Genomic DNA, 27,660 nt, shown 5'->3' on the forward strand with positions numbered 1-27,660 from the left:
ACACCTTTGTACCAAAGACCTGTTCTTTTTCTGTAATTCTGAAACTTTTTTTGGGATGGTACTCCACAACACACTAAGGCAAAGCAGTAGCTAGAATTATAGGGTAAAATTAATTGATTTGGGGGAATGTGTATGTAAAATTACCTGCTTCATTAAGTGCTGTATTCTGAAATCCTTGAGACAAACAACACAAAACAAACCATAAAGGGGTGACAGCCAGTGTAGAGGGAAAGCTGATCACTAGGAGGCAGCCTGGGAACTAATGGGAATCTATCCTAACCCTTTATTCATTCTTAAATTTATTCACTATTAGTCTCTTATAAGTTCTTCCTTGATTTGAACTCTAGAAAGCAAACCCTCCTAATTCTCTGAGTGCAAAGAACAGCAGCAGCCTTCTCAGCACAGCAATGAAGTTTGCTGACTGCAACAGGATTCAAAAGTCTTGGTGCCTTGATATTACTGCAAAGGCCACTACAGATCTCCCTAGTGATCTTGTTGGAAAGCACATGAAATTTACTTCCCTGTAATAGCATCCAGTTAAGAAATCCTACTAAGAAATGGGATTTCCTTCAAATGTTGGCATTTAACTCCAAATGGTGCTTTTCTCCAAGTTACAAAAACTGACTTCTTCTCCAGATCTGTGTATTTTCAATACAGTGCCCTATGGTCTAAGTGGGAACGTGCACATCACTGATGACTGAAATCAGCCAAGGTAAATTCCATGTTGAATTCTATTCACAATACACTCCATAGTCAGCAATGTGTCTCCTATCTCTCCAGAAAAAGATGCCAAAGTTTTAGGATTGAATAGACCTTATTTGTCTATTGAAATAAATTACATCAAAGTGAAGTACCTGCAATAGCAGCTTAGAGATTACTTTCATACATACACCCCACATATGCAGAAATTATATATAAAAGATATAGCAGATTATATCTTAAATCTTGACTGCAAATTTCTTCTTTGGTAAAGAAAATTCTCTGGAGTTTTCAGATTCATATACCCCCTTCTAGTGAAATAGAAAATAATGTCCCAATAACTGTTTTTAATGTTGTGGGGAACAAAACATCAGACCTGTGCACCAATTCCAAGAAGAACTTATTGTTGTACCTAAAATTCCTTGTGCTGCCAGAAGAACTGCAGAAATGACTACCAAATCATTCTTGTCAGCATTGACAGGAAAGGAATGAACTGTCCAGTTCATTCCAGCCTTGGTGTTATTGTAGCTAAGCTTTGCTTACCACTCCCTTCTCCCAGATGTGAACTCATAGTGCTGCTGCTGGAATTAACTTCCCTAATACTGGCACAAGCCTGTTTTTGATGTCTAACCCCTGACACATCTGACACCACTTTCAGGACAATGCTGACAGAAACTTTCTTAGGCTGGGATGCTGCATCAAAGGGCATTGCAGAAATGAGGGGCAAAGTCTTAAAGGTCTGCACACTTTCTTAATCTCCTTGCTACTAATTCTGAATCAGGAAAGAAAATCACACTGGATGGGATTCACTTTAGAATGCAAGAACAAAAGAAAACCTCATCCACCAAATAATGGGAAAAGAATCTCTCAGATGATCCAGAAAAACTAACAGCTATTAATTACTGCATTGAAATTGTTGCATGCCAAAATAATAACAAATGCAAATGTTGATCCAGGATGATGATTTAGCATACCTGGATATGACCATGAATAGTGGCATTCAACAGTTCATCATAAATACAACTATGTAATTTCTGTGCTTTGGAAATACTGAGGTTTTATAACAGTTCAAGGAAATTAGTTTTCTAAAGATTTTCATTTCCCAAAGAAAGGACTAAAGCAAAAAGGAAAGTGATGGACTATTAAGTGTAGAATAATAAAATGTATTATTCTTCATGGTTCCAGGTAACTTTCATTTTTCAATTGATTCTAAGAAAGTATTACTCCAAGGAAATATTCTAATGTACTGTGATGGCATTGCGAGAATTTCCTGCTTGGGGTATAACCCCATGCCATGTTAAAGCTTCTGCATTCAATTAAGTAAATTGTCTACTAGTTTTCGTAAGAATTATCGTCATTCCTCCTCTTTTAGTCCACACCTACATGTCTTTTGAGAGTTTCTTTTACTGTAAAACCATATGGCACACAACCACTGAGAAACTGCAAGAACCAGCATGGAGACAGACTTCTCTTCTTTACAGGGATATTTGCTAGTCAGCTGTTATTAAAGCAATACAACACACACTAAACGGAAAAGAATAAGAAAAAGGTGCTATTTCAGCTGGCATTCAAATTTTGCTACATATAGAAACCTGGTTAGTAATAAAAAGACCTGAAAAAATATAATGGTATCTTTGTTGAAATAGGAATTCCCCTTCTGTAACACTTCTAAATTTCTCAGCCTACTGTTTAGACAATACTAAAAGCTTTTCACCATAACTGTTACCTGTGACTTTAAGATTGCACTCTACTGCTCCAAGTAGCACTGAGCAGCTTGACTGAGAGTCAGTGCTCAGACAGTACTTCCAACTGGAGAAACAAATGCACTTTCACTGAAGCAGAATGCACTAACTAATTAATCTAAAGCAATTAGTCATATTTTACTGACAAATGGCAAAACTGGAAGTTACTTATTTGCAGTTGTACAGACTTCAGCTCCAGCATGCATCTAAGCTGATGTCTTGCATGATACAGAAAAATGCCTGCAGTCACTGTTGTAATGAAATATAGGATAGAACCATAGAGTCATTTATGTTGGAGATCTCTGAGATGATTGAGTCCAACCAATAACTCAGCAGTGCCAAGTCCATCACTAAACCATGTTGCCAAGTGCCACATTTACATGTCTATCTATCAAATATCCCCAGGGATGGTGGCCCCACCACTCACTCCCTGGGCAGCCTGTTCCAATGCCTGACCACTAGTAAAGAAATGTTTCCGAATCATCAGGAAAGGTGGAGGAACAGATAAATTTAAAATCCAATTCTATATGACATTTAGCAATGAGCTACATGGTCTTTCAGAAATATATGCCATCATTAATCTCCAAATCTCTGGACTGTGTTTTCAACATAAAAATTACAGCAGAGCAGCTTGCCTAAGATGGCATTTACTGGGATACACTTCACTTTCCCCATACGGTAAGTCCAAGTCCTTGTATGCTTTGTGACCTAATTGTGCTTCAGAAACAACTGAAAATTGAAGTTATAATTGTTGAATAAAAAAACGTCATCAAGGTACCAGCCTTTTTGTTACATAGCTTGCCTTTAACATTGAAATAAGTGATAAAGATCTAGTTCTGCAAAACCAAAAGGAAAATTTGGTTATATTATCAGATGATAAAGCACCTGGAAAAAAACACAAAACTTGCCAGCATTACTGGGTTTTCTGAAAGGTGAAATTCCATTAGAGCATTCAACTTAGCACTTTGCTGCTGAAGAAACAGTCTTTGTCACTCTTTCCTACTTTGCTCCAGATATTGCCCTTGCACTTCCATTATGGTCTTTTGCTGGCTTTACCACTCTCCTTGTGGGTGGATTCACCTGCCTGACCCTGCATCAAAAGAAAAGAAATACATACCTTGTTGCTATGCTCATTTCACTCTCAAAGCAAGAAGTAAAAACAATGTCTAGCTAAGACAAAGAAGTGGTTGGTGGGAACAAGTGAGTACCTTCAGCAGCATCATGTCAGGTTGCCTCACAGCAAGGAAATTCACCACAAATGATTTGTAAGAAATGTTTGCACATTGCAGTGTTGGAAATTAATTCTCTCTGCCCCAAATAAGTAAAGGTCCTACTAACTGAATTAAATCTAAAGTAACTCAGTAATTATTCTTCTGTCTCTCAACAGCATTGTCACTGGTGGTGAGATTTAAGTAACTTTATAAATTAATCTATCACAATGCTCAAAGAGCTGGTCCAATCTTTAAATTTTCTACAGGAGTGATGTATATACAGTTCTGTGCAACGTATAATCAGACTCCTGCCCTGTTATAGCCCAGACAAAAAATACCTTGATCTAGAGTACACAGAGAACAGCATACAATTGGTCTGATTAAAGCATGCCTTTAGAGGCTGTTCATTTAATCAAATACATGGCAAAGTGCAAGCACTACTTTCCAAGGTTAAAACCCCAAACAACCCACCCACCAAACCCCACACGTTCCTGAGGAAACAGCAGTTCAGTTTCCTGAAAAGACTGTCCATTCACTCCATAGAAATTTCAAGTGTGGTGACTTTACTGATCTTTGTCCTGGTTCATGAAAGTCACTAATATCTTACGATTAAAATGTCCGATTTTGGCTCCTTAGTCATACAATATGCTGATCAATATTAAAGAAATCATTCCTGAATATACTGTTGGACGCATATGCTTATGTGTACTGAATATACTTGTGCCTGGTATGAAACATCTACTTTCTGAACAAGTGAAAAAAAAAAAGCTGCTTTGGCCTCCCCTAGATACCATAAATATCTCATCTGACATAATTCAAAACTGAGAAGAGAAACAAAACAACTCCCTCAGCAACAGATGGACTGATGGATGCCAAGAGATGGAGAAGAGGTGCCATTTTTTTCTTTGACTGACTTTTTCAGGACTATTAAGTATGACTTAGTGTTAAAAAGCAGGTTAAGGAAAAAAAAAGGACAACATGAAACACTCCAAGTTATCTGATTACATCTTAGGGGGATGTATTTACAATACAGGGAGAAAAACCCTGCAGTTTCATCATCAGCCTTTCCCCCATGAAGGTTCACAGGATCAGTTCTAAGTTCTGGTAACATTTAGTCCTTTGAAGAGAACATGATGGGCATCAATGCCAATGTTATGCACTGCAAGTACAGTACCAATCATCTTGTCATGCACTCTAAAGTTACTGTTCAAATAAATAAATAGTTCAAACAGAAAATAAAAAGACCCACATACTGTGATACATCATCCTAGCACCTGAACACAGATGACAGACATCACAACAGGATGTAAAGATAAGCAAGTACAACAAAAGGGATTTTAAAGTAAAAATGAGATTTACAGGGGGAAGTGTTGACCTTTTTTACCAATGCGCATTCACACCAAAATCAAATGTAAAATGAAATTTGAGATGAGACAGGCAAAATCAAGTTGAAGAAAAATATGGGTGGGAGACTAAGGAAGCAAAAGAGGCATAATGAGAGCAGAATTAAATACTTGGAGGTAAGTAATAAACTATTTCCTGTTAGGAACTTTCAATGAAAGATGACAGATTTTAGCTATATTTAAAATAATAACTTCAATTAACAAAATTTTAGCAAAGACCTAACTATTCACCAAAGCACAGACTGTAAATCTGGAACAAAAGCACGAGTTTTAGAAACACAAGAAATAACTGCAAACTTAGGGAGGAAAAAAGTATGAAGACAAATGTACTGTATGACACAAAATACTACTTTTAACAGAACAAGTAAAAAATCAAAAGGACAGCTTATGGGGTGAGGTACTATATGCTCAGCTTTTAAATCAGCAAGGATTTGGAGTAAGGCATTTAAAAAGTTAAGAGAAAAAGGTGTAGGTCTCTACACAAGTTTATAATGAAGGGAAGAAAAGGGAAGGAGGAAATAGATCCAGAGTTATGAAGACAACTGTAATAACAAGCACACGACTCAGATGAGAAAAAAGCAGTTCAAGAATAAACAAAAAGGGTGGGGGGGAAATTACAACAGGAAAACAGTAAAAGAAAACAGTATCAGCAAATATTAAGTAACCAGCCTCTAACCTAGATTACAGCAACATTAAAATTCAAATACTGGTAACTGCAGACAATGTTGCTATTCAGAACACCTGCTCCACTTGTGGCACTCATTTTGTGCATCTCAAATGCTCTATGAAATACTGAGAACTACGGAGAATTCAGATAAAATGCACATTCTGTGAATCTTATTACACCTTTTTCAACAAATCTCTACACTTTGTCACACTAGCATCTAAATTTTACTTACTATTTCCTCATACTACACTTTGGTATTCACTAATTTCCCTTTTAAAATATCTTTCACCGATGGGCAAGAGATACACAAAAGACATGATGAATTACCCCTTAAAGATGATTACTTTTTACAAAACAGCCCTATATTATTCCTAGAGTGTTGGGAATGAATAGATGCAGAAAACTGTCTTTCAATACTGCAATTAAGCGAGCATCAATGGAAATTTGTCTTTGGGCAAAAAATAAAAAAATACTTTATATAAGCACTAATACATGCTATTATTTTCTAGTTCTGGAAAGACAATACAGCTAACAAATGGACACTGAGAGAAAAGGGGAACAGCTAAAAGTGTTTTTAGGAACCTGTGAGCAACTCTGCCAATGTGGCTATGAAACATAACCAGAATAAAGGGAACAGACAGTTTTGCTGCTAGTTAAAGCCAGAAACTTAGTATCCACCTGAGAATAGGAACAGCATCACAGCTGGCATCCCAACACCCTGAGACCAGGCAGCACTTCCGCTAGTGATTTAAACCTGGTCTGGTAGGTAAGGGTAACTCTTCTGATATTCTACACACTGCTCTGACTCCATCACTTACAGCACAATGACTTCTGTCAGAAAGGGCCTCTGGAGATCATATGGTCCAACCTCTGCTTAAAGCAGTATTGTGACCTCGTTGCTCAGTGCCTTGCCCATAAAAGTTTTGAATATTCTAAGGATGAGATTACACAAGCTGCTATCCAGCACAAATTTCCCATGTTACAACCTCTACCCATTGCTTTTCATCTAAGAGGACCTAGACTCAGGACCAAGAAAGGAACCTAAGTATTAATTATTAGAACCAAGAACTCAGTTTAGACTGCAAGAACAAAGCAGTAACAGAAGGAAACACAATGCTCTGCCATCCACATATTACACACGAAGAATTGCATTTATAATCCTGGATATAATGAATTTTTGCTGCACTGCCATAAGCACAGTCTCCATACAGTGAAGAATGATGCTAAATATTCACTGAGTATGTACTACATGCAGGAAATGGCTGCCAAAAGCCACAAATGCAGCTCAGACATACAGACCTCACCTGCTTCAGGCAGATCATTCTTTGCCTATACTTTCGTTGTCAAGGTCCCTGTAAAGAACTGTATCCATCTCACAGGCTATCAGGAAAAATGCTGAATACCGGGAAAGTAATAGCCAATCCACTCCTAAACCAGGCTCATGAGCCTTCAGAAACTACTAATGGTTAAGAGCAAGGTGTGGGATAAGGTGTTCAGTAACTTCTCATTGGCTATTAAAAGTATCATGAATAATATAACAGCCACGTAGGACTAGGGGCCTATGACTAAGGCTGATTTGTACATGATACATTCCCTAGAAATAAGCAAATGTTTACTCAGTAAGCTAAGGCAGCACTTCTTAGTCTATTAGCAATTTAGAAAGAGGTTAAACTGCATCTGCTTCAGAATTCAGCCTTTTTAAAATCAGTAGTTAGAAAACATGCAACTACATGTTCCAAAAGAAAAGGCAAATTGGATTAACACTCCTATCCAAGAACAACAAACAAGAACAACAAAAAACACCACACAACAAACAACTGGACTGGAAGTACGACTGATTTTTTTTTGGTCTGTTTTCATGGATATAATATATTCTGGCTTGGCACAACGTGGTATTGTTGCAAGAACACTATGAATCAGTAAGATACGCATGACATGGTCAAGGACTGCCTGCTTACCAGAGAAATAAAGAGGCAGCATTATCAGCTAAAAGGAAACTGCAAAGGCCAGTTCCAGACAAAATATTTCAATGCCTTTATTATCCTTTATCTAGAATTACACTGACAGTCTACCTCAAGCAAAACCCACCATTTGCAGCTTCTCCAATACTACAGAAATAAAGTAAGACAAATTTAAGATGATCAGACCTTGATAAACTGTTACTTTTTTCAAAATAAGACAAATTATGTTTTCACACATTTTTCTGTGAACTCAAAATAAGCAGATTTACAGCTAATTTCCACCAATTAGCCTATAAAAAGAGAAAAAACCCACAAGAAATGTATTGATGTATCTTTTTTAATCTTTTTAATATCCTAAGATATTAATAGAGAGCTTTAATCTTTGCTCTTGCTTTTATTTCAGAAGAACATAAACTTTAAAATGAGACAAGCATCACTCTAGAAACAATGAAGGAAAATATTTCTACATCCAATCCACATGAAACATCTGATCACTTAAAATGAGGGCTTACTTTCAATTTCATTTCAATACTGTCTTTTTAATGCTTTTTACACAGAATTGTAATACATGTGTCTGTCCAGAGTCTCAACATATACCTAGTCACCTCATCTCCACGATGTACCAGCACTGAGCAAAAACATTTCCTCCAAAAAATATGATTGCTAGGAGAAAGCAGTAGTTAAAACTACATGTCACATGTGAATGTGAGAATTCTTCTAATTCACTGAGAATGAAACTTACTGTTCAGCTAAAAGAAAATAACAACAGTCTAAATTACTACAGGGAAGACACACAAAACAATTAAATATAAATGTTATGGGTCCTATCTCAGCTAGAGAAAGCCTTGTTTTCAGTTATCTATTAACAGAGAACCATCTCTGCAAAAGATTCCAAGAAACAGGTGACCAAAGACAAAATCTTGCCCTTCTTCTTAAACACAAAAAACTTAAAGAATGCATCATGGCAAACTAGATTAAAATTAACCTCAAGAGGATACAGCTTCGAGAACAGAAGACAGGATTCCTCACAGGAGATCATTTCACATCACATGTTAAAAAAAATTAGCAGTGTTACACCAGGTTGCCATGTTTTATCCCCAGCTATAACCTCAGCCCCACACAGCCCCTCACTCAACTCTCTCCTGGTAGAATGAAGGAGAGGATCAGAAGGGTAAAAGTGAGAAAACTCATAGTTTGATATACAGATAGTTTAACAGGTAAAGCAAGAGCTGCACACAGAAGCAAAACAAAACAAGGAATTCATTCACCACTTCCCACAGGCAGGCAGGTTTTCAGCCATCTCCCAGGAACTCCAGGCTCCATCACATGGAGCTGTTACTTCAGAAGACAATCCACCACCATTCTGAACCCCCTCACTCCTTCCTCCAGCTTTATATACAGGCTGTGATGCTACAAGGTCTGGGATCTCTCTTTGGTCAGCTGGGGTCAGCTGTTCCACCTGTGTCCCCTCCCAACTTCTTGTGAGGAGCAGAAAGGCCTTGATGCTGTGTAAGCACTGCTCAGCAATAACAAAAACACCCCTGTGTTATCAGTAATGTTTCCAGGGCAAATCGAAAACACAGTTCCAGACCAGCTATTCTGAAAACAACTAATTTTATCCCACCAAAAACCAGCACACAGATTTTTTTAGGGTTTGGTCTTGGGATGGTGATTTCTTTCTTGTCCATACAAAATTAAGAAAACTGTATCACCCAATGAATGCCAATTAAAACTTTTGATAATTCGGGAAGTAAACCAATAAATCATGAAACAGCAGCTTAGATGAAGCAATAAAACTAGAACCACTTTTCTAGCTGATAGAAACTGGTCTGCTATATGAACCAATTAGGTATTACTGTATTATGTACCATTTATGTACATTCTACAAATTAATTAATTTAAATTTCATGCTTAGAAAAGTTAAGTCTTAAATTTACTTACCAAGCATCCCACTAGCTTCAAGTATGCAGGAGAAACTTAGGATTTGTATTTATAATATTATGGTTCTATGCATTAAATTAAAAAAAAAAAAAAAAAGCCAATCTGACATTATTATTTCAAGAAATATGAAGTAGTAATTTATTTTAAAAAGTGAACAATGTGAAACCTTTGCTCTGGATAATTATCATCAACAGAAGTACTGTATGAAAAGTATAGACAGTAAGAATTTTCAGATCCCCTGTCTAGCTGAGCAGCAAGTTTAACATTTCTTGCACATACATTTTGACCAAATAACTAATTTTCCTTGGTTTTGAGGGCATGAGAAATTCAGTTCCTGCAACATGTATTTCACATAATTCTTTGTCTATAAATTGTGGAGTGTAAGATCAGCTTCTGAGATATATGTCTGTCCATGATCCATAACTGTCATATCCTTAAAAAGTATGATTACACTATGAAACAGAAGTGTTACACTGACAGAAATTCCAGAGGGTTTCACCTACCATGTAGATCACTGTACTTACCTCAGAATACAGCTGTACAGACGAAACAATTTACAAACGTTTGATACACACATTGCAAAGCTTCCCTTCCCTAAGTATCCTTAGTTTCAAACTGCAGGCCTATTGACCAGCATGCTTTGCACAGCAAAAACATTCCATGCACCAATAATTAAAAAGAAAAGCTGCACCATCTTAAAACAGTACAAATTAGTACCTACTCAAATAAATACTGCTAAACAACCCCATTTTGATCTTCAATAATCAGCTTTGCCATGCCTTAGCACACTGTGTGAATATTACAAAACCCTCAATAAATTCCATCATGGTATAGCTTACAGTAAAATAGAGTAAATGAGTCTAAAACAAATTTACTTCCCCCACACTTGAAATGTGCTTTCATGTTTCAATATAAAAACTCTGGCGTAATTAAAGTATTACTGAGCATTTACAATGATATCCATGATTCTTTTCAGACATGGAAAAAGGTAACAATGGAAACTAAAATACAGTAGGGTACTTGATATGAATAACAGACAATAAAGAAAGATAATTAATATAGTTGGGGAGCCTCTTTTCTACACATATACATAATTCAATTTATTAACAATGCATGGGCTAGTAAAATATTTTAAACTCTGTTTCAAATAATTAAAACATAAATTTGCACAGTAAGTGTAGAAGACCACAGAAAGATATTTCATTATATACCTGCATTTTCAGCTCTCATGGTATTCAGACTTTATTGATGAAGTAACTTTTAATGCCTATTCAAAAGTTGTCTACAATTAAAAAATTATGCTGGCTTTGCAGTTTTCAAAATTCTGATACTGTAACACAAAATTAGAAATAGATAACCATCTAAATTCTTTTAGTCACATACTCATGATCTTGACAAAATTTCCTAGTCAACATTTGGTCATTCAGTGTATAAGGAAGTCAAGCATACTTAGGTTATTTCTGCTGGCAGGTTAGTAATAATGCTTATCTGTGTAAAATACTACAATCCTGAAAATATAAATTATTGCACTGAACTACTTCAACAATACTGAACACAAATATATTTTATTAATACAGCAAGCTGTTAGAAAAAAGGCAAAGTGAACACTTACAAATTCATAATTTTTTAAGAGAAAAAGAGCAGTAAGTTAGTCTCCATGCTGGCTCATTCTCCATCATGTGCTAAACAGATTGCATTGGCTAAGCCAAAATTAGGAATTCAAGATGGTTTTACAGAATTACATCCACTATTTATATTGAATTGATTCATCCCAACTGTGGACTGGGAATTGAGAGCCTAATTCTTTAAAACTTCATTTTTATCACAAATGAAAGAAATTGACATAGAAAGACACAGCTGTGAAATTCAGCAGTTTAGTGATAAAATTTAGGGGGTTTCTTAGTCAGCACAAAACAAGTTGGTGATGTGCCAAGATCATCACAGTTTATATACTATGAGTAGTATATTCTAGCATAGAAACGTAGTTTATATACTGAAAAAAAATTTAAAAATAGTTTAGGTTGCACAGTTCATGGCTGTGAGTACTGTACTGGCAGAATGTTGCCTCAGTAGCCACATGAACTTCTGAGGGCAAAAAAGGAAAAAACCTCAAAAAACCAACAAAAACAAAAAAACCAAACCAAACCAAAAAAACACCCAAAAAACCCACAAAAAACCAAAACAAAAACAAAAAAAAACAAAAACAAACACAAACAAAACCCCCCACACACAAAACACCTCTTAACTGAAATCAAGAAACACATGCCAAAATTCTGCCAATTGGCAATACATTTCAATTAGAACTAAAGGACGATCCAGAACATAACTGCTTTCAAAAAAAATCTCCAAAAAGGTAAGACGACTAAGTAACAATCATTAAAATTGATTATTAAGTAAATAAACTCTTCTTCTTAAGCTTTACTTCTTTTGAAAGATCCTTACTATGACCCCTTCCTTTAAAAAACTGCTCAACAGTTACCTAATGTATGACAACATCATTGTCTTAGATTTATGAAGAAAGACTCTGCTATATGCCATATATATTAAGTGTTTTACTAAAATCCAAGGTCATACAACTTTAATAAATATAGTTTTAAAAACCATTAAATGTACAATTTTATTTACATGTAAGTCCATTAAAAAGAACAGAAGAAAACGGATCTTGAAATAGGCCTATTTAAAACACAGAAGATCACTAGTTTATTGGAGGTGATGATGTGTTTTAAAAGGGCAAATAACAGATTCTTATTAACTGACTGCAGCTGTGTTACTGGCTACTGGAAATACTGAAAGAACTCCATGAGTCTGTATTGTCTCCCCACCTATGTCTTCTCTGCAGAGGTGGTCTTTGAGAGTTTTTGTGGGGAGGTACCACTGAATTCATGACAATAGGGATGGATATTTGATATTCGTATCGTTCCAACATCTGAGCAATCTTCTCACGAGTGACCCCATGCTTATTCCTCCTACAAAAACAAAAAAATGTCAATAAATTGTCTGGTATGTTTATAGTTATATGCAAGTGTGTATATATATATGTAATTGCATGCTACAGTATCAAGAAAAAACCCTCTAAATTCTCAATTTTTTATTCTTGCTTCTATTACACTATATCCTCATTCTCTAAGTATTCAACTTGTATTAAGGTTTATTTCAACAATTCACAACTGCATATATTGAGTAACAGTAAACAATACAGTTATTCTTCTTCATACACAAATGTGATGTTATTTACTGTAACTATGCACCTGAGTTACCCTGGAAGGATTTTACTGTTTATCTATCAGATTTTACACGGTATACTAGTTAATGAGTAGAGGGATGAATAACAGCATAGACTACTCCTTATGAAACAAACCTTCAAACTAGAAACACTGTTTAAAGACTTAATGACACAGTATTTTCTCATCAAGAAACCTCTCTGCAGAATTAGAAGCAACTTTAGCTCTGAACCAGAGTAACATGCTGCAACACTTTCTTCTATTAGTTGTAACTGACGCTTCTTGTAAATTTAGAAATGTGCTGAGAAACACATATAAGGGAAAAGGTATAAAAAGTGCTGTCCTATTCTCGTAGTGCTCAGTGACCAGCCACTTTCAGGGAGAACTTGGTCTATTAAGCACCTGAGCTGTTACACATTAATTAGAGCATATATATCTCCTTGGTGTCTATGGAATAGGACCTTAAAACGTGTTTTAGCAGAGAATTTCAGTACTGTAACAGAAATTAATCTAGAAGAAGAGATGTAAAACAGAAACAAAAGGTTTTGATAGCATAAACAAGCATTTATCATAACCTCATACTTCTTATTGCCAAGAAATCTTGTCCAAGCTAAATTATGTCCACAACAACCCATCAGGGAACATATTTCTGCATCTTTGTGCTTTCTGCTAGGGACAGAAGAGGTATGGATGGACCTTACCAACTTGTTCACTTCTAAAAAGGAAAAATCAACACTGGGAACAAACAGGCTATACTGGAAAGACAATATTCCATACAGAAATATTTTAGAAGACTGATTCTTCACCACCCAGTCCCCTCAGGACTTTATGAGTATTATTACAACAAAGTATCAAGTTGACGAGGGTTCAAAGCACACTGCAGGTAGCACACTAGTTTCACATTCGGAATGGAAGCAGAATTGGTGATCTCAGAACTATACAAAATTACACTGGATCCTTAAAGGTGTAGTTTATCAGCTTTCTTTCTGTGAAGCTTAAGCAGAACATTTTTCTTACAGACATTCTTCCCTGAGACAACACCAGAAGCTGTGATCATCACATGTAGCTCATTGTTTAAATGCTTCTAATTTCTACAATGTGCTAAAGCAGCCCAGGAGCAGCTGCATGTTGAACTAATCACTTGGTGGGTCTTAGTAGTTTTGATTTTATTCACAAATATGAACAAGGTTAATGGTAGAGAAAAAAGTCAACCCTCTAGAAATATGTGGATTTTATAAAGCACTTGACATTCATGACAGACAAAAAATGAGAAGAGCAAGCTAAGTCTTTTAATGCCAAGTGTCAGAAGCAGAAAGTTATTCAATATTTTCCCTATCTTAGTACTGCTAGAAAAAGATTACAGCTCAAGTGCCCTGGACATAAAGTGCACACTCATCCACAATTGAACGGACTTGTGCATAATCACTTCATAAAAGAGAAGTACTTTTCCTTGCAGAATAAAGCAGGATAATAAAATCATCAACAGCAAAATTGCATCAAGCACAGAAACTGATTTAAAAAAGGAAATCAATTTGCTGTGTAGTGTCATTTAATACTGGTATCTCCTTTTCAGGCATGTCTTCACTCATTCTTTGGCAGCTTGGCTATGCTGAGAGAGCATAAAGTTGTCCATCTGAACCAAAGCAGACATAACAGCAAAAGCTCCTAACAGATAGGAGAAGGAAGACTGTTTTGCATAGAGGAACACAGAACCTATTGATAAAAGCAAAGTTCTGCCACTATTAAATGTTCCCATACTACCTTCCACAACTGCACCCTCAGCAAGCTTGCTGGTGAAACAAAACTGAGGAGCCCTCTCCCAAAGTAACTAAAGAACAAAACAAAAAACTTTCACCACCACTTTTCTTAAACTCACAAATAATAGAATTTCCAGGCTATTTGCCTCTGTTTAAATATTTAAACAACCCAAACCTCTCAAATATTTCAAAGAATCTTCCAAAAACTGGTAACAGCACTTCACAGTTCAAGAATTTTACTCTGGGAAAGACAGCAATTTCACTCCTACAATTAATAATTGAACAATAAAATTCAACAGTAACAACACAACAGTTTATCCTGTTGCTGGTTAAGATCATGTGGAAACATGAATTTTCCTGGAAAGTTAGTTTGTTTCGTGTAATGGAAATCTCATGCTGAGTATCTTAGAAGTGCCGATTACTAAGATTCCTAACTTGGCTGCGCTGCATGCCAAACTAGAAAAACTTCCTATCATTCTACAGACAGAAAACTCCATCTCTAGAAATGAGTGGTAGCTTACAAGCAAAAGATGAAAACTTCAGAACATTTATAAACACAATAAAGTCCAAGTCATTAATGCAAGCATTATACACACATACTTCCCACGCTGTAGAGGCTACTTAACAAAGCCGAAACAATTAAGAGGCAAAGTTAGCTGGAAGCATATAAAACAAAAATCCGTGAGAGAACTCTGTCATCAATTGTGAAAATATTCCACTACTTTTCAAACAAAGAAATATCCCTGAGCTGGTTTGATACCTCACAGATTCCTAAAGCAGATCTATCTGAGACAAAAAGGATATTAACCAGGAATAAGCACCCTCAGAACCCACAATTTCAATGACCCATGTTCAACAGTACTCTAAGTCACATCTATACATGTCGAATAAAATTTTAATATTGACATTTTGGGCCAACAAGATGGAGCTGGTATTTGTCTACTTGTTTATCCATAAAACTTACTTGTAAAGGTATACCTCAAAATGCCTATTTAAATAAAATACAATTTACGCTACTAGTAAAGAACTAGAGAAAGTATTTTGAATAAAATACAACTTCAACAAAATATATATTTATGCATGCATATTTACCTGCCTATCTATCTCTAAATATAAAGTACCATGATTTCTGTAAAAGAAACCTTACTTTTCTAATTCTTCAGGATCAAACTTCCACCAAGTATCTGGCTCATGGAATTCCACTCTGTATCCTTTTTCTAGAGCCTGCAGCAAGCAAAGAAATATGTGTGATATGTATCACGATCACATAAAACGTAAGTAAAAATAAGAGACAAGTAAAACAAACAGATGCAGCAGCATACTCTGCTGTGATACTATGCTGAATTTCACTTATAGTCCATCTGTCTTAAGTTTTCATTGCAGATTAAGCAAATTAAGCCACTGAATTGATCTAAACCACTGTGACACCAATTACTAATCATTACCAATAAGCAGTCTCTCTCTTTAAAAACTTCAGTAAAAATGTTTCTGGACAAAACATATCAACTTAGCGCATGCGAGGGTAAGTTCGAAAAATTATTACAGGTGACAATCAAGCAACAAAACCTACCACTTCCACATAGGGCTTCATTTCCCAGGCTTGAGTGTTGGTGTTGTCTATTATAACAGGAGATTTTCCCTGCTCCATTGCTTGCTTTGCTGCAATGAAGAATTGTGGAGGTTAATAAACCACATGTAAGTCGAACAAAAAAAACCCCCAACCAAACAGCCCCAGATTTTCTTTCACTAATCTACTCTGACTGAAACACTCTGTTCTACGAGAATAAAAGGTACAGGCAAGAATGAAAAGAAGTAGAAACAAAAACCTGAAGTCCAAAGAAACAAGCTTTCTATTTTTAACTCTGAACCTTGTAGAAGTCTGAAATTTAATGTATATATATACATGAATTAAAGTATAAAAAATACTTGAAATACTTCTATAAATGCTTTGCTAAAATATATACACTCCTTTTCACAGAGACTCTTAAAACTCATGTATGTTATGCTTCACTTCTACTTCCTCTATGTAAGACAGCTTAATAGGATGTCTTTTATCCGTTCCAACCTCTCTTGTGGTTCCACTCATGGGCATCACCAAGCTGAGCAGCATTGTAGGTGTACCCACACTGCTGACGGAAATAATCATCCGTGCTGAGCACAACGCCATCGCCGCTCTGGCCAAGCAGGACACTGGGAAAGCAAAACACAAAAATAGATTCACTTTGTATTTTCAGGTAGACGAACGCATTAAAAATATTTAACTAAAATAAACTGAACTGGGACCTATTTCTGAACTTCTCGCAAACTTCAAACAGATTTATAAAAAGCACACCCATATATACGACCAACAATTCTAATCCAAATCAAAGCAATATTTCCTCTCTCTACTATTTCTGTATTTGTTGTTTCTTCTCCACTCACAAGAGATGTTTGTATCCACTTGTATACTCATAATAATTGAATGTACTCGCTAACATTTTCCATCTCAATCCTCACTTGGAAATACGTCTAGAAAGCAATCTGATGAGAACTCCCCATTCTGCCAAATGTAAACCTAGTTTCAGAAAGTCCTGTTAAATTGGTGTTTAAAGAAAAACCTTATATAATTGAGACAACAGTACAATTCTGTTTTATGTCCAGCCTACAGAATAGGTGTGGCCTCCTTTAAGCCTCATTGTCTATTCTGAATTCTATGACATATTTAAATCTGAAAACAGAAAACAGCCAGTTAGTGCCTCAGAGCACATAGAGCCCACTGCTACACTCGGGTATCACTGTCCTGTGGAAATTTAGACAATTGTTCCGGCTCAGAAATAGGCAACACACCCACAGGCTTCAAAAGCCAACTGCACCAGCAGTATGTGGGACTGCACTACTGCTCAGGAGATAGCAAAAAAAAAAAAAAAAAGAAAAAAGAAAAAAAAATTGCCAGATCCGAAGTGACTATAGGGAACAAAGGTATGCAAGTTCTAATTTACCAAGCTTTCCCATATATATCTGCATGAAGAGTCACTTAAATGTAATTCCTACACAAGGAATTTGCTATATTTTGCCACCTGTCACCAACAACAGGCCCATTATGGATCACAGTTTAATAACTGGGACACTGTATTACACAGTGGTTTATACTCCTACAGGTTTACTGTCCCACAGCTCTGCTGCTGGTTATTTTTGCTTTTCAGATACAGACACATGTACAACAAAATTCAGATTACTAAAGACCAGAAGAACGTACTAATGGTGCAAAGTCAGGTAAGTGATCAAAGCTGTATACAAACTGTTATTTCCTCCTCGTTCTTTCTTTTCCAGAGCTTTAAGGTTGCTTCAGGACAAATAGCAATGCTATTTGAGAAAGCAGAGCATGATAAAGTGCAGCCACTTTGTTTGACACTGATAAATACTTGGTTTTGTTAGAGCCTAGATCTTTCAATAGGGTGTGTATTACACCAGTTTAGAAGAGTGCAGAAGGGTTAATTATCTATTTTTGTTCTAAATAGATCAAATGGCACCAGTAAATCATACACCACACACGGCAGCAATTTTTTAACCATCTTCCTCTCTTGTATAAAATATTTAACAAATTTATATTCATTAAGTTACTTGGCTGTGATTTCACACATGGCTCAATTCTCTTATTTACAGTATGCTATATTTGCCAATTAATAATGCTAGAAAAACTGGATCCATCTTCCACACTCACTCCTTGTGTGCTGAATGTATATACACATATCCTAAAGTACCATCTGCCTTGATAAAAGAAGACACCAAATAACATCTGGGATTCTTCTATTGGCTGAGTAGATGGACATCCCCCCCCGCACAGTTCCTAGGGGCCTGAGCATCAGGTTTGTATAGGAATATATGAACTGACAAATCAACACTAATGAGAACAAATCAACACTGATTTTCATTTTTATTTCTAAGAACTGACTCTATGTGCTCATGTTCTGGAGGATAACTCACTCACTCGAATTCTTCTGTTCTATCTTCCAAACATCATTAGTAGCAATAAAGAAATACAGTGATAAGGGTTCAGAAATCTTGCAAACTCACCAACAAAGTGTATTCTTGAAACTGTTAGTATTCCTTGAAGTTCAGAATACACCACAATTATTAATGTACCAATATAACTGAAATAACAGATTTAATATATTAAACTGTATTTGCAATAATCCTAAACCCACAGAATTTGAGATGGCAAAGCAGTTACCAGAGGCCAGAGTAACAGAGCCCTTACCCCAAACACAACACACAAGCTGTCACAAAGTCATGAGTTTATGAACTGAAACTTCAAACATTACAGTAATGACTGGAACCTCTTTCTAAATTGTGAAATTAAATCATAGAACATAACAATTCAAAAGCCTGAAAATTAGCTCTTTCAGAATTCACAGTATTTAAACTTTTAAAATTCAAAGCAGGAAACTATTGGTTGACATCATATGGAATAATTCATTTGCCTCCAATAAAATTTATCCCAGGCCCATGAACTAGAGAACAAAAAGAACAAAAAGCATAACTATAGAAAGAAAGAATCATTACTATCTAAATCCACAGAGATGATATTCCACTTTTAAGAGATGAAAAAAGAAAAGATAAATTTCTAAAGCGAGTTGAATTACAGATTAGTCAGCATCTGTATGTGCACATGCTTGAAATAAGTAGCACATTATCCAACTGCTGTAATACATCTTGTTCACTCTAAACCTTCCCTCCAAGCAAACACCCACCTTTGAACACAGCAGGACATTGAAATTAAAGCAGCTCACCTACTCTTCCCAGAAATGCTATCTGATCTAATAGAAACTATTATCCTCCTCATGTTAAAACCAAAATATTAACTACTCAGCAAACCAATACACATTTTCTCCAATGCAAGTGTGCATGCATGCACACACGCAAATCCTTTTTCTTCAAAACTGAAATGGTCCCCTGATCTGTATCCTGGTTAGCCTACTTTGATAAATGAGTTCATTTAAAAAAGGTATCTCAGAATCAAATAATTCAACCTATTTAAAATAGCTAGCACATGATGAATGAAGAAAAAGACAGGCAATAACTAAACATAGTTTCAAAACAGGCAGCATTACTGAGCTGTGTAAATGGTCCTCTACAAGTTCTGCTTGTAACACTGTTTAATTAGAAACAACAGCACACCACTGTTTCTACATTCAGCTATAAACACCGACTCTAACTCTTCCCTTCAGAAGTTTTTTTGTTCTGAGGAAGAACAGCTCCAGAGAAAGACAACTGTCTTTATATATTACTGGATTTAATCAAAAACAGACTTCTTAAATGACACCAATATTTTTTCTTTCAATTTCATTAAGGTCCCTTTCATTCAAATTAATGCTTAGATATTTATGGAGAAAAGGCAAATTGCAATTGCTGCCAACTTCAGTAGCAAAATATTTTAAAAATACAAGTCTCTTTTCCTGTAACTTTTCCCAGGCCTGTAAGATCACATTATCATCTACTTCTAATAGTAGCAGACTTTGGTTACTTGGGCTAAAGATATCACTGTTGGCTATCTTATCTGTCTGGCCAAACTGTTTTCAAACATTTTTAACTAAATGCTCAATCTTTTCCAAAAGCAAAGAAAAGAAAATAGAGCATTTGTAGACTATTTTGTTATCCAAACTTTTCTCTGAGAAGTTTTGCATTGAGGAAGTGAAATCTGACAAAGTACATGCATTTGTTTGCCCTGCAAAAACTTTTTGTAAATTTGCCCAAGGTATACAACTTTTAAAATGTCACATGCACAGCAAGTAGTAGTGAAAGGAACTCTTGATTCTCACTGCAGTAAACCCAGCCCTGAAGAGAGCAATCTGGCAGTGGCAGCAAGTTGATTCAGGACCAACACTGCATTATAAGAACACATTTCTCCCAGCTCAAGAATGGCAACACAAGGAACAAAACTGGCCTAAGACAGGAGGACACAGGAAGCATCATGGTATAAACACTGGGAGAAGCAACTTGGTACTGGCAATAGAGCTAGGAAACATGGCCAAGACAAAGAGTGAAGCAAAGGGAAGACACTGGTATAATGAAGTTGGGAGGGAGGTAATACCACTGACTGGAACAGGGAGAAAATGAATCTGGGAAAAAATGGGATGGAGATGGAACTGAAGAAATCAGCTTAGAATTTAGACACAGATAAGACAGCGAGCACAGAGCAAAAGTCATGATTGGATATGAACAGGAAAAACAAAAATGGAAATGGATGGTTAAGAAACATGATTTTATATGAGCCTCAGGGGTTAAGATAGTCTAAATCAGGCAGACACAGGAAATAAATCCATGAGGTACAAGGTTCCAGTGATTGTGACATCCTCCTCTAAGCAGAACAACGAACTAGCTCACATCCACTACTCTCTTCCAAGAAATGTGCCCATAATTCCAGCTGCTTGGTTGGAATGGAAGAGTCCAAAAAAACCAAAACAAAACAAAAAAACACAACAACTTCGGTGGAAGATTCAAGATAGACACACACCAAGTTTATGAGTGGAAAGAAAAGTGCCTGTACTTAAAAACCCTTACTCAGCACAAAACACAAATAGAAATTGGAGGTCTCATTCCAAGGTCTCATTGCTGGCTCTGTTGTCATTTCCTGCTTGGGAAACCCACTTGCCAGATACACCTCATTCCCCTCGAGTGCTGATCCACAAAGACAATGTCAGTTTTCTGCTCTTCGTTCACAGTTATCTTACTGGCACAAATGGTAGAGGTTTGTCTGCAGGTGCCAGAAATGCTGCACCTACAAAGATGCCCGTGGCTACAAATGTGACATCAGATCCAACATCAGCTTGCTGTCCTAGTCTATGCCACAGAATTCCATGATGTTACATAGAAAAACATGTTCAAAACGTGTATTCAGACTTAACTAATAATAAAGGTATTTTCCCCATCAGCACCCATTAATTCTGGGATGTTTTTTCCCCAAGGTATCCAAGACCCATGATTTCATGGGAATCAACCATTGCAATCAAGCATTAAACACATGAAACTGCATGTAATTGAATACAGTGAAAAACGAGCCCCATGCCATTCAAATTCTGCACTCACTTTTGGTAACTATTCTTAACCTTGATCTCATAGTGCCCACTTTCCCATCTGCTAAATAAAATTGGTAACTGATCTCACTAATGAGAGATGAAAAAAAGCACAAAAATGTCTCCTTAAAAACCTGAAGATATTTAGAATTTGTTAGATAATAGGAATCATATATTTGGAGAATGATTTCAAGACAATTTAGCACACTAAACATGGAAAACAAATATATGTGGTATCTTCACATTCAGTATTATCCAATCTCTGAACCAAATGAGGCAGCATTTTTTCCACAGGGTTATTTCTAAAATTTTTTATGTTGCTCTCAAATAGTAAAGGAATTACTGCAGTAATACCAAATGGGAACACACAACTTCAAAAACGCAGGTCCTCTAAATACAGCAAACAGTAACTATAAAAAATTACAGCAAACATTACTGAAACACATAAGAAAAATACCTATTAGAGATTTCTAGCTGAAATATGGAGATGACTGTCTCCTAAATATCAGAGGGAAAAAATCACTAATAGAATGGTACTCCTTTATGTAAAAAACAAGTAAGAACGTGATCACCGTGTCTATTTCACAGACTCATCACATACAACAAATGGTAAGTACAGAAGACATCCAATCTGTGATGGGAATTTCTGGATGAAATTCTATCAAGTAAGTACTGATTTAGCAGCTTCTTTTTTTATATACACAAGATAAACTTATTTTCACTTAATACAGGCAGTTTCTGTGCTCTATCCACTTTCTGTGCTTCTTAGAATAGGCCAAAAAACCACCAAGGGAAAACCCAGGTTGGAGGTGGTACCTGCTTTTAACCCTGTCAGACTTGAACAAGTGTATTTTGAAGAAAAAATAATACTTTTTTTGTACGTTGTTCACAACTAAGGAAGAGCAACTGACAGACCATACTGTGAAAAAGGGAACGAGACAATGCTCAGTCTCACCAATACACCAAACCCAAGTATTTTCAGAATAGCAGCATTCTTCTAATAGCCTTGAAAAATTTTGCACGGGCATAAAAAATGACTTCTGGTTCAGTCAAATTGACACTGTTAATTTTAAATTAGGGAATTTAAGAATTAAAAAAAAAGCAGCAGCTCATCGCATTCTAGTATGAAAATTTCAGAATAAAAGACTACGCAGTTTAATGGATGGTCAACATCTTAAATTTAACACACAGAAGCTCCTGTTCATCAAAACTCTGAGGGAGACAAAACCCCCAAGTGAATCTTTTTCATATTTACTGTCACTTGCACTGGTTTAGTACAAATGACAGCATTAAACTACTGCATTTCAAGAGCTTAATTTACAAACCCAAAAAGTTTCCTTAGTGCTTACAGATATATTTAAATTCTTAAAAAAATCTACTTGAATAAACTTTCCCAAGCTGTAAGTCTTTACTTACCGAGAGAGTGTTGATTTCCCCGAACCAGGTAAGCCTCTTAAAATCAGAAGCAATTTCTGTGAACAACTGAATCTTTCCTCAGATAACTGCAATGAAGAAAAGCTGTGTGTTCCTTCTGTACTGTCAGCTTGCGGAGCCCTCCAACAGTCTTCTCTGGTTTCACAGAAACCATTACTCTGGAGTCCATTCTGATCATTATTCCCATCCCTGAAGCCCTGAGCAGTATGGATGTCAGTGTGACCAGAACAGTTGGTATTGTGATTAAGCAATGGACCATAACTGTTGATATCAGTAGTTCCATGGTAATGATGGTAAGGTTCATAAGGAAGTGCCCCATTCTGAGAAGGGGCAACATTTGGGATTCGTGGTGGAGGATTAAATATCTGAAAATGGGACTGATGGTTGAATCTAGGAGGAAAAGGTCCCTGAGGTTTTTGGAAAGATGCTCTAGTCTGCCAAGCAGGTCTGAACTCAGGCACTGAGCAGTTCCAAGTATCCACTTGGCCACTAAAGGTATTTTCAGTCTTCCAGCCACCTGCTTCCACAACTAACTGCTGCTCATTGTTTGTTTTCTGACTGTTCTGTTCCCCCAAAGAACACTGTCCATTCTCATAGAACAGCTGTGGACTGCCCAAAAGCACAGGTTGATAATTCTCTTGTGAGCTTTGACTAGAGTTAAATGGAGGGTGTTGTTCCTGAGAAATTTCTGTTTCTTTTTCCTGAACATTAGTATCTAAATTTTCATTTTCCAGCTGGTGAATTTCTTTATAGAACTGATCCAGTTCATCATCTATTTCTGGTAAAGAGGCAGAAACAGCCTGCATCTTCTTTGCCTCCTTTCTTTTACATCTGTTTTCATGTAATTCATTCTCATCTCCTCCAGTGTCCCTGCACTCACTGCATTCATTGCAATTGCCAGATTTGTCCTGTTTGTTACGTTTGGCAGGCTCGTAAATAGGTCCTATAAAATCTTTGCTTGTAAAAAAGTCTTCATCTGATTCATTTCTATTTACTGAGAATGATGGACTGCTTTTTTCAATATTATCTTCACCAGCATTATTTGCAATAAAAGCATCCTTCTCTTCAACTTTAGAGTCATTTATTGGTGCAAATGGAGGATTTATATTCTGCACAGTTCCTAAGTTAACTGGCTGACTAAGCATTGGATTATTTTCAGGGAGAATTTCATCCAAGGATCCCAAGATACTGGAAGGTATTTTCTCTTGCTTCTGTATTTCATGTTGCCCTTGGTTATCTAAGGCACACATAGGTATGCAACCATTCGATCTTCTCTCAACACCCACTTTCTTCTGAGTACCTTTGTTATCACCATCAGGGAGTTTCTCACAAGCCTCTTCCGCTGACTTCATTCTTTTAGAATATGGCTCAGTTCTGATTTCGTCCTGACATTCCAAGAGCCTTACTGTATTTTCAGCATGAAGCATCTTAGAAAAAAAGAATGAATATGTTATCAGCATGCATATTTTTAAAGTAAAGTATAAAAAAAGCTGAAGTTATTCAGGCCTATGACATCACACTCTCCATGATCACAACTACAATGCACTCACCCAGACGAAAAACAGACATCACCCACCACCAAGCATGGTTTAAACAAGACTGCTACATTACTTATTGCTTGTCTACAGAAAAAATTATGTTAGTGCTGTATCAGTCCTGCAGTCACAATTTATGACATGTCTTAAATCATTTACAAATCATGCTTTTAAAATGTAACTATTTGAAAAATTAATCAACAATCTGAGACCCATGTTACTATTGTCCTCTACTGTTATTCTGCCAAGTGTTTGAAACCTCTTCTAAGGAGAAGTACATGCCAATTTCTAATGTACAAACTGATGCCTGACATCACTACTAATATGACCAACAAAAATGCAAATACTTCAACCATAAGGATTGTTTTCTGTGACATGAACCAAGCTCAAGTAACTCATTTAACACAAATCAAACAGGTGCTGGGTGGCATTTGTACTTTAGAACTAGTCAAGTAATAAAATCAAAACTGCAATGTGTTATTATGGTTCTGCTTTTGGAGCTACTAAAGACTTTTGTTAGGGACCAAGACCACTTGCTTGCATGTCTTCTAAAATTAAACACACACCAAAAAATATCCCTGTCCCAAATAGAAAAAAATTAAACCACTAAGCTCCAGACAGGTTCAGAGACAAGCTATTATAAAGCAAGATGACACTAACCACTCTGACAGGCCATTATCCATCTGTTAGTCAGGATTTCTTGGATTTTGAAGTCTACTCAGTATGCAATAAAGAGCAAATTCTTCCCCTCCAAATTAATGCAGTTTCAAACAAGAAAGAACATGTTCTTCCCACTGGAAGGTTTATTCTACTGTTTTCTGAAACATTTCTACTTTATATGACTAAATATTAACAAAGTGTCACATGCTCTGCATCCTGGATAAAAAAAGTAATTATTTTCTTTATCTGGAAAGGATCTGTAGGTAGTCTTATGGGAAGATTTGTAAGTAACCATTATCCCACCATGTTCACTTGCAAAACTGACAAGAAAAGGTGTTACTCTAGGCACTTTCCCACTTACCATCCAAAGGAAGAGAAATCTGCCATTCTCAATCTCAAACTGGCTAAACCAAGGAGATGTTACTGTCTGCACTTGACTTTAGCACCTGGAAGAAAGCATTACTGTCAGAAGGGGAAGAAGCATGGCCATGCAACTCTCTCTCCGCCTCAGAATTGGATCTCTCCTCCTCCCAAAATTTATGTGTTCTGTGCATACCTCCAGCTTCTTAGCTCTTAATTTTTGTACACTAGAAAGCAAGCACGACATTACTACTAATCCTTGAGTCTATCCCCATCTATAAAAAAAAATCTTACTCTGCCTCCACTCAAAAACAGTACTGGGGGAAAAAAAGTTACTTTACTAGCTTCTATGTCCTCATCATCTTCTGGGATGGTGTTTAAGCAGGCCCCATTTCCTGACGTGGAATTAAAACAGCAAACATGAGAACGCTTGCTGCATGACAAGATCTCCAATGATAGAAAATGCTGCTGTGTGACTGTCCAATATAGGAATCTCCTTTCCTGCTAATCTCGAACAGACTTCCCCTCACTAACCTTGGAGAGAGTGAAGATGCATGCAAAAGCATATTCACCAGCGTCCTTGGCAAGGACAGGGCAAGTATGCTCAAGGAAAGTGCCGTCTCTCTGACACTCTCACCCCTTGGATGAGGCAAGTTCGGGTCTGTACCATTTCTATAAAGAACTGGTTGTAATCGTTGAACCTGAGCGGGCACACGGGGATGCCAAACTTATTTATCACTTCAACTGACCTGTGAAACATCCAGAAGGTTCAACCAACTAACTCAAGGCCTTGAACTCCACCTGTACAGTACCTTTCCCACATGGAAAAATAAGGCCTGTTTGGCAGAACCTACAGCCAGGGGAACCGGCTGGCTTTCCTTGCACGGTGATACGGCGGTCACAAGGCGCATACCCCTCACAGGCTCCAGGACACAGCCGGGAGCCGGGGGAAGCAGGCGCTGCTCCCACACCGCACCGCCAGCGGCGTGTCCCCGGCGGAGGCGCGGCCGCCGGCCCCACGCCTCGGGGAGTGGATCCGCCCCGTCCCTCCCTTCCCCACGCCGCAAAGCCCACTCCTCTCCCCCACACACAAACACTTCCCTCAGCGCGCCGCCCACGTCACACAACCTCAGCAGCCGCCGGCTCCTGAGCGCTGACACCGCCATCCCCACGCTGTGGTGACACGGGTCGGTGGAAGCGGCGGCGCTGGCAGAGGAGAAGCGGCTTCCCTTCGCGGCCCGGCCGAGCAGCAGCCGCCACGACCACACGCGGGGAAGGACACGAGCCTCAAGGCGGCGGCTCCCGGCCGCGGAGGGGCAGCGCCGCCGAGCCCCCGGTGCCAAAATGGCGCCGCCTCCCGCTGCCCCCTCCCCCCGCGCGCCAGGGGCGGGGCCGTGCCTCGCGCCGCGCCCTCGGCCGCCAGCGCCGGGAGCGGGGACCCTGCGGCCGCCGGCGCCGGGAGCGGGGACCCTGCGGCCGCCGGCGCCGGGAGCGGGGACCCTGCGGCCGCCGGCGCCGGGAGCGGGGGCACTGCGGCCGCCGGCGCCGGGAGCGGGGACCCTGCGGCCGCCGGCGCCGGGAGCGGGGACCCTGCGGCCGCCAGCGCCGGGAGCGGGGACCCTGCGGCCGCCGGCGCCGGGAGCGGGGACCCTGCGGCCGCCTGCGGGCACGGCTGCTCGGCCTGCCGGGGGTTTGCCCAGCTGGCTCTGTGTGAGGGAACATCAACAGAGTTCCGCTGAGGATTGGCCTTAGTGTAAATGCTGCCCAAGCTTCTTAGACTGCGTGTTGTACTTAACGTGGATTTGCAACTTTCACTCCTGCATGTACAAAGTAAAATTTTAATATAACCTTTTTTTTTTCAAATCTTGTCATACTATGCAAGGCAAACTACATTTTTCCTAAAAAACGCTCAGTCTTATAACAGTAATTCCCCAAATTTCATTAGTGCGCGCAAGAGCTCACGTAAGCAATGCACCCATTCTAAATACCCACAACGCCTTATTCTTTTACAGCACTC

General features: G+C 37.9%; 1 protein-coding gene across 3 annotated transcripts in view; it reads right to left on the bottom strand.

Annotated features, from left to right (window-relative positions):
- The window catches only part of LOC136357676 (NEDD4-binding protein 2-like 2), a 40,431-nt gene extending 13,414 nt beyond the window's left edge, over positions 1-27,017 (bottom strand). The window contains exons 1-8 of one of the 3 annotated variants that reach the window (XR_010742931.1): positions 26,772-27,017; positions 25,645-25,729; positions 23,071-24,515; positions 16,668-16,792; positions 16,173-16,261; positions 15,750-15,826; positions 11,840-12,590; positions 11,171-11,732 (exon numbers count right to left, since the gene is read on the bottom strand). Coding sequence is in view for 2 of the 3 variants with exons in the window: in XM_066313151.1 (XP_066169248.1) it covers positions 12,447-12,590; positions 15,750-15,826; positions 16,173-16,261; positions 16,668-16,792; positions 23,071-24,515; positions 25,645-25,647 (1,883 nt within the window). In the remaining variant the exon portion in view is untranslated. Of the gene's footprint in view, positions 1-11,170; positions 11,733-11,839; positions 12,591-15,749; positions 15,827-16,172; positions 16,262-16,667; positions 16,793-21,190; positions 21,360-23,070; positions 24,516-25,644; positions 26,393-26,771 lie in introns of those variants that run through there. The other 2 variants (XM_066313151.1, XM_066313152.1) reach the window with 2 other exon arrangements.
- Positions 27,018-27,660: the final 643 nt, after the last annotated feature.

This window comes from Sylvia atricapilla, chromosome 2 (genome assembly GCF_009819655.1).
Source record: "Sylvia atricapilla isolate bSylAtr1 chromosome 2, bSylAtr1.pri, whole genome shotgun sequence".
NCBI lineage: Eukaryota > Metazoa > Chordata > Aves > Passeriformes > Sylviidae > Sylvia > Sylvia atricapilla.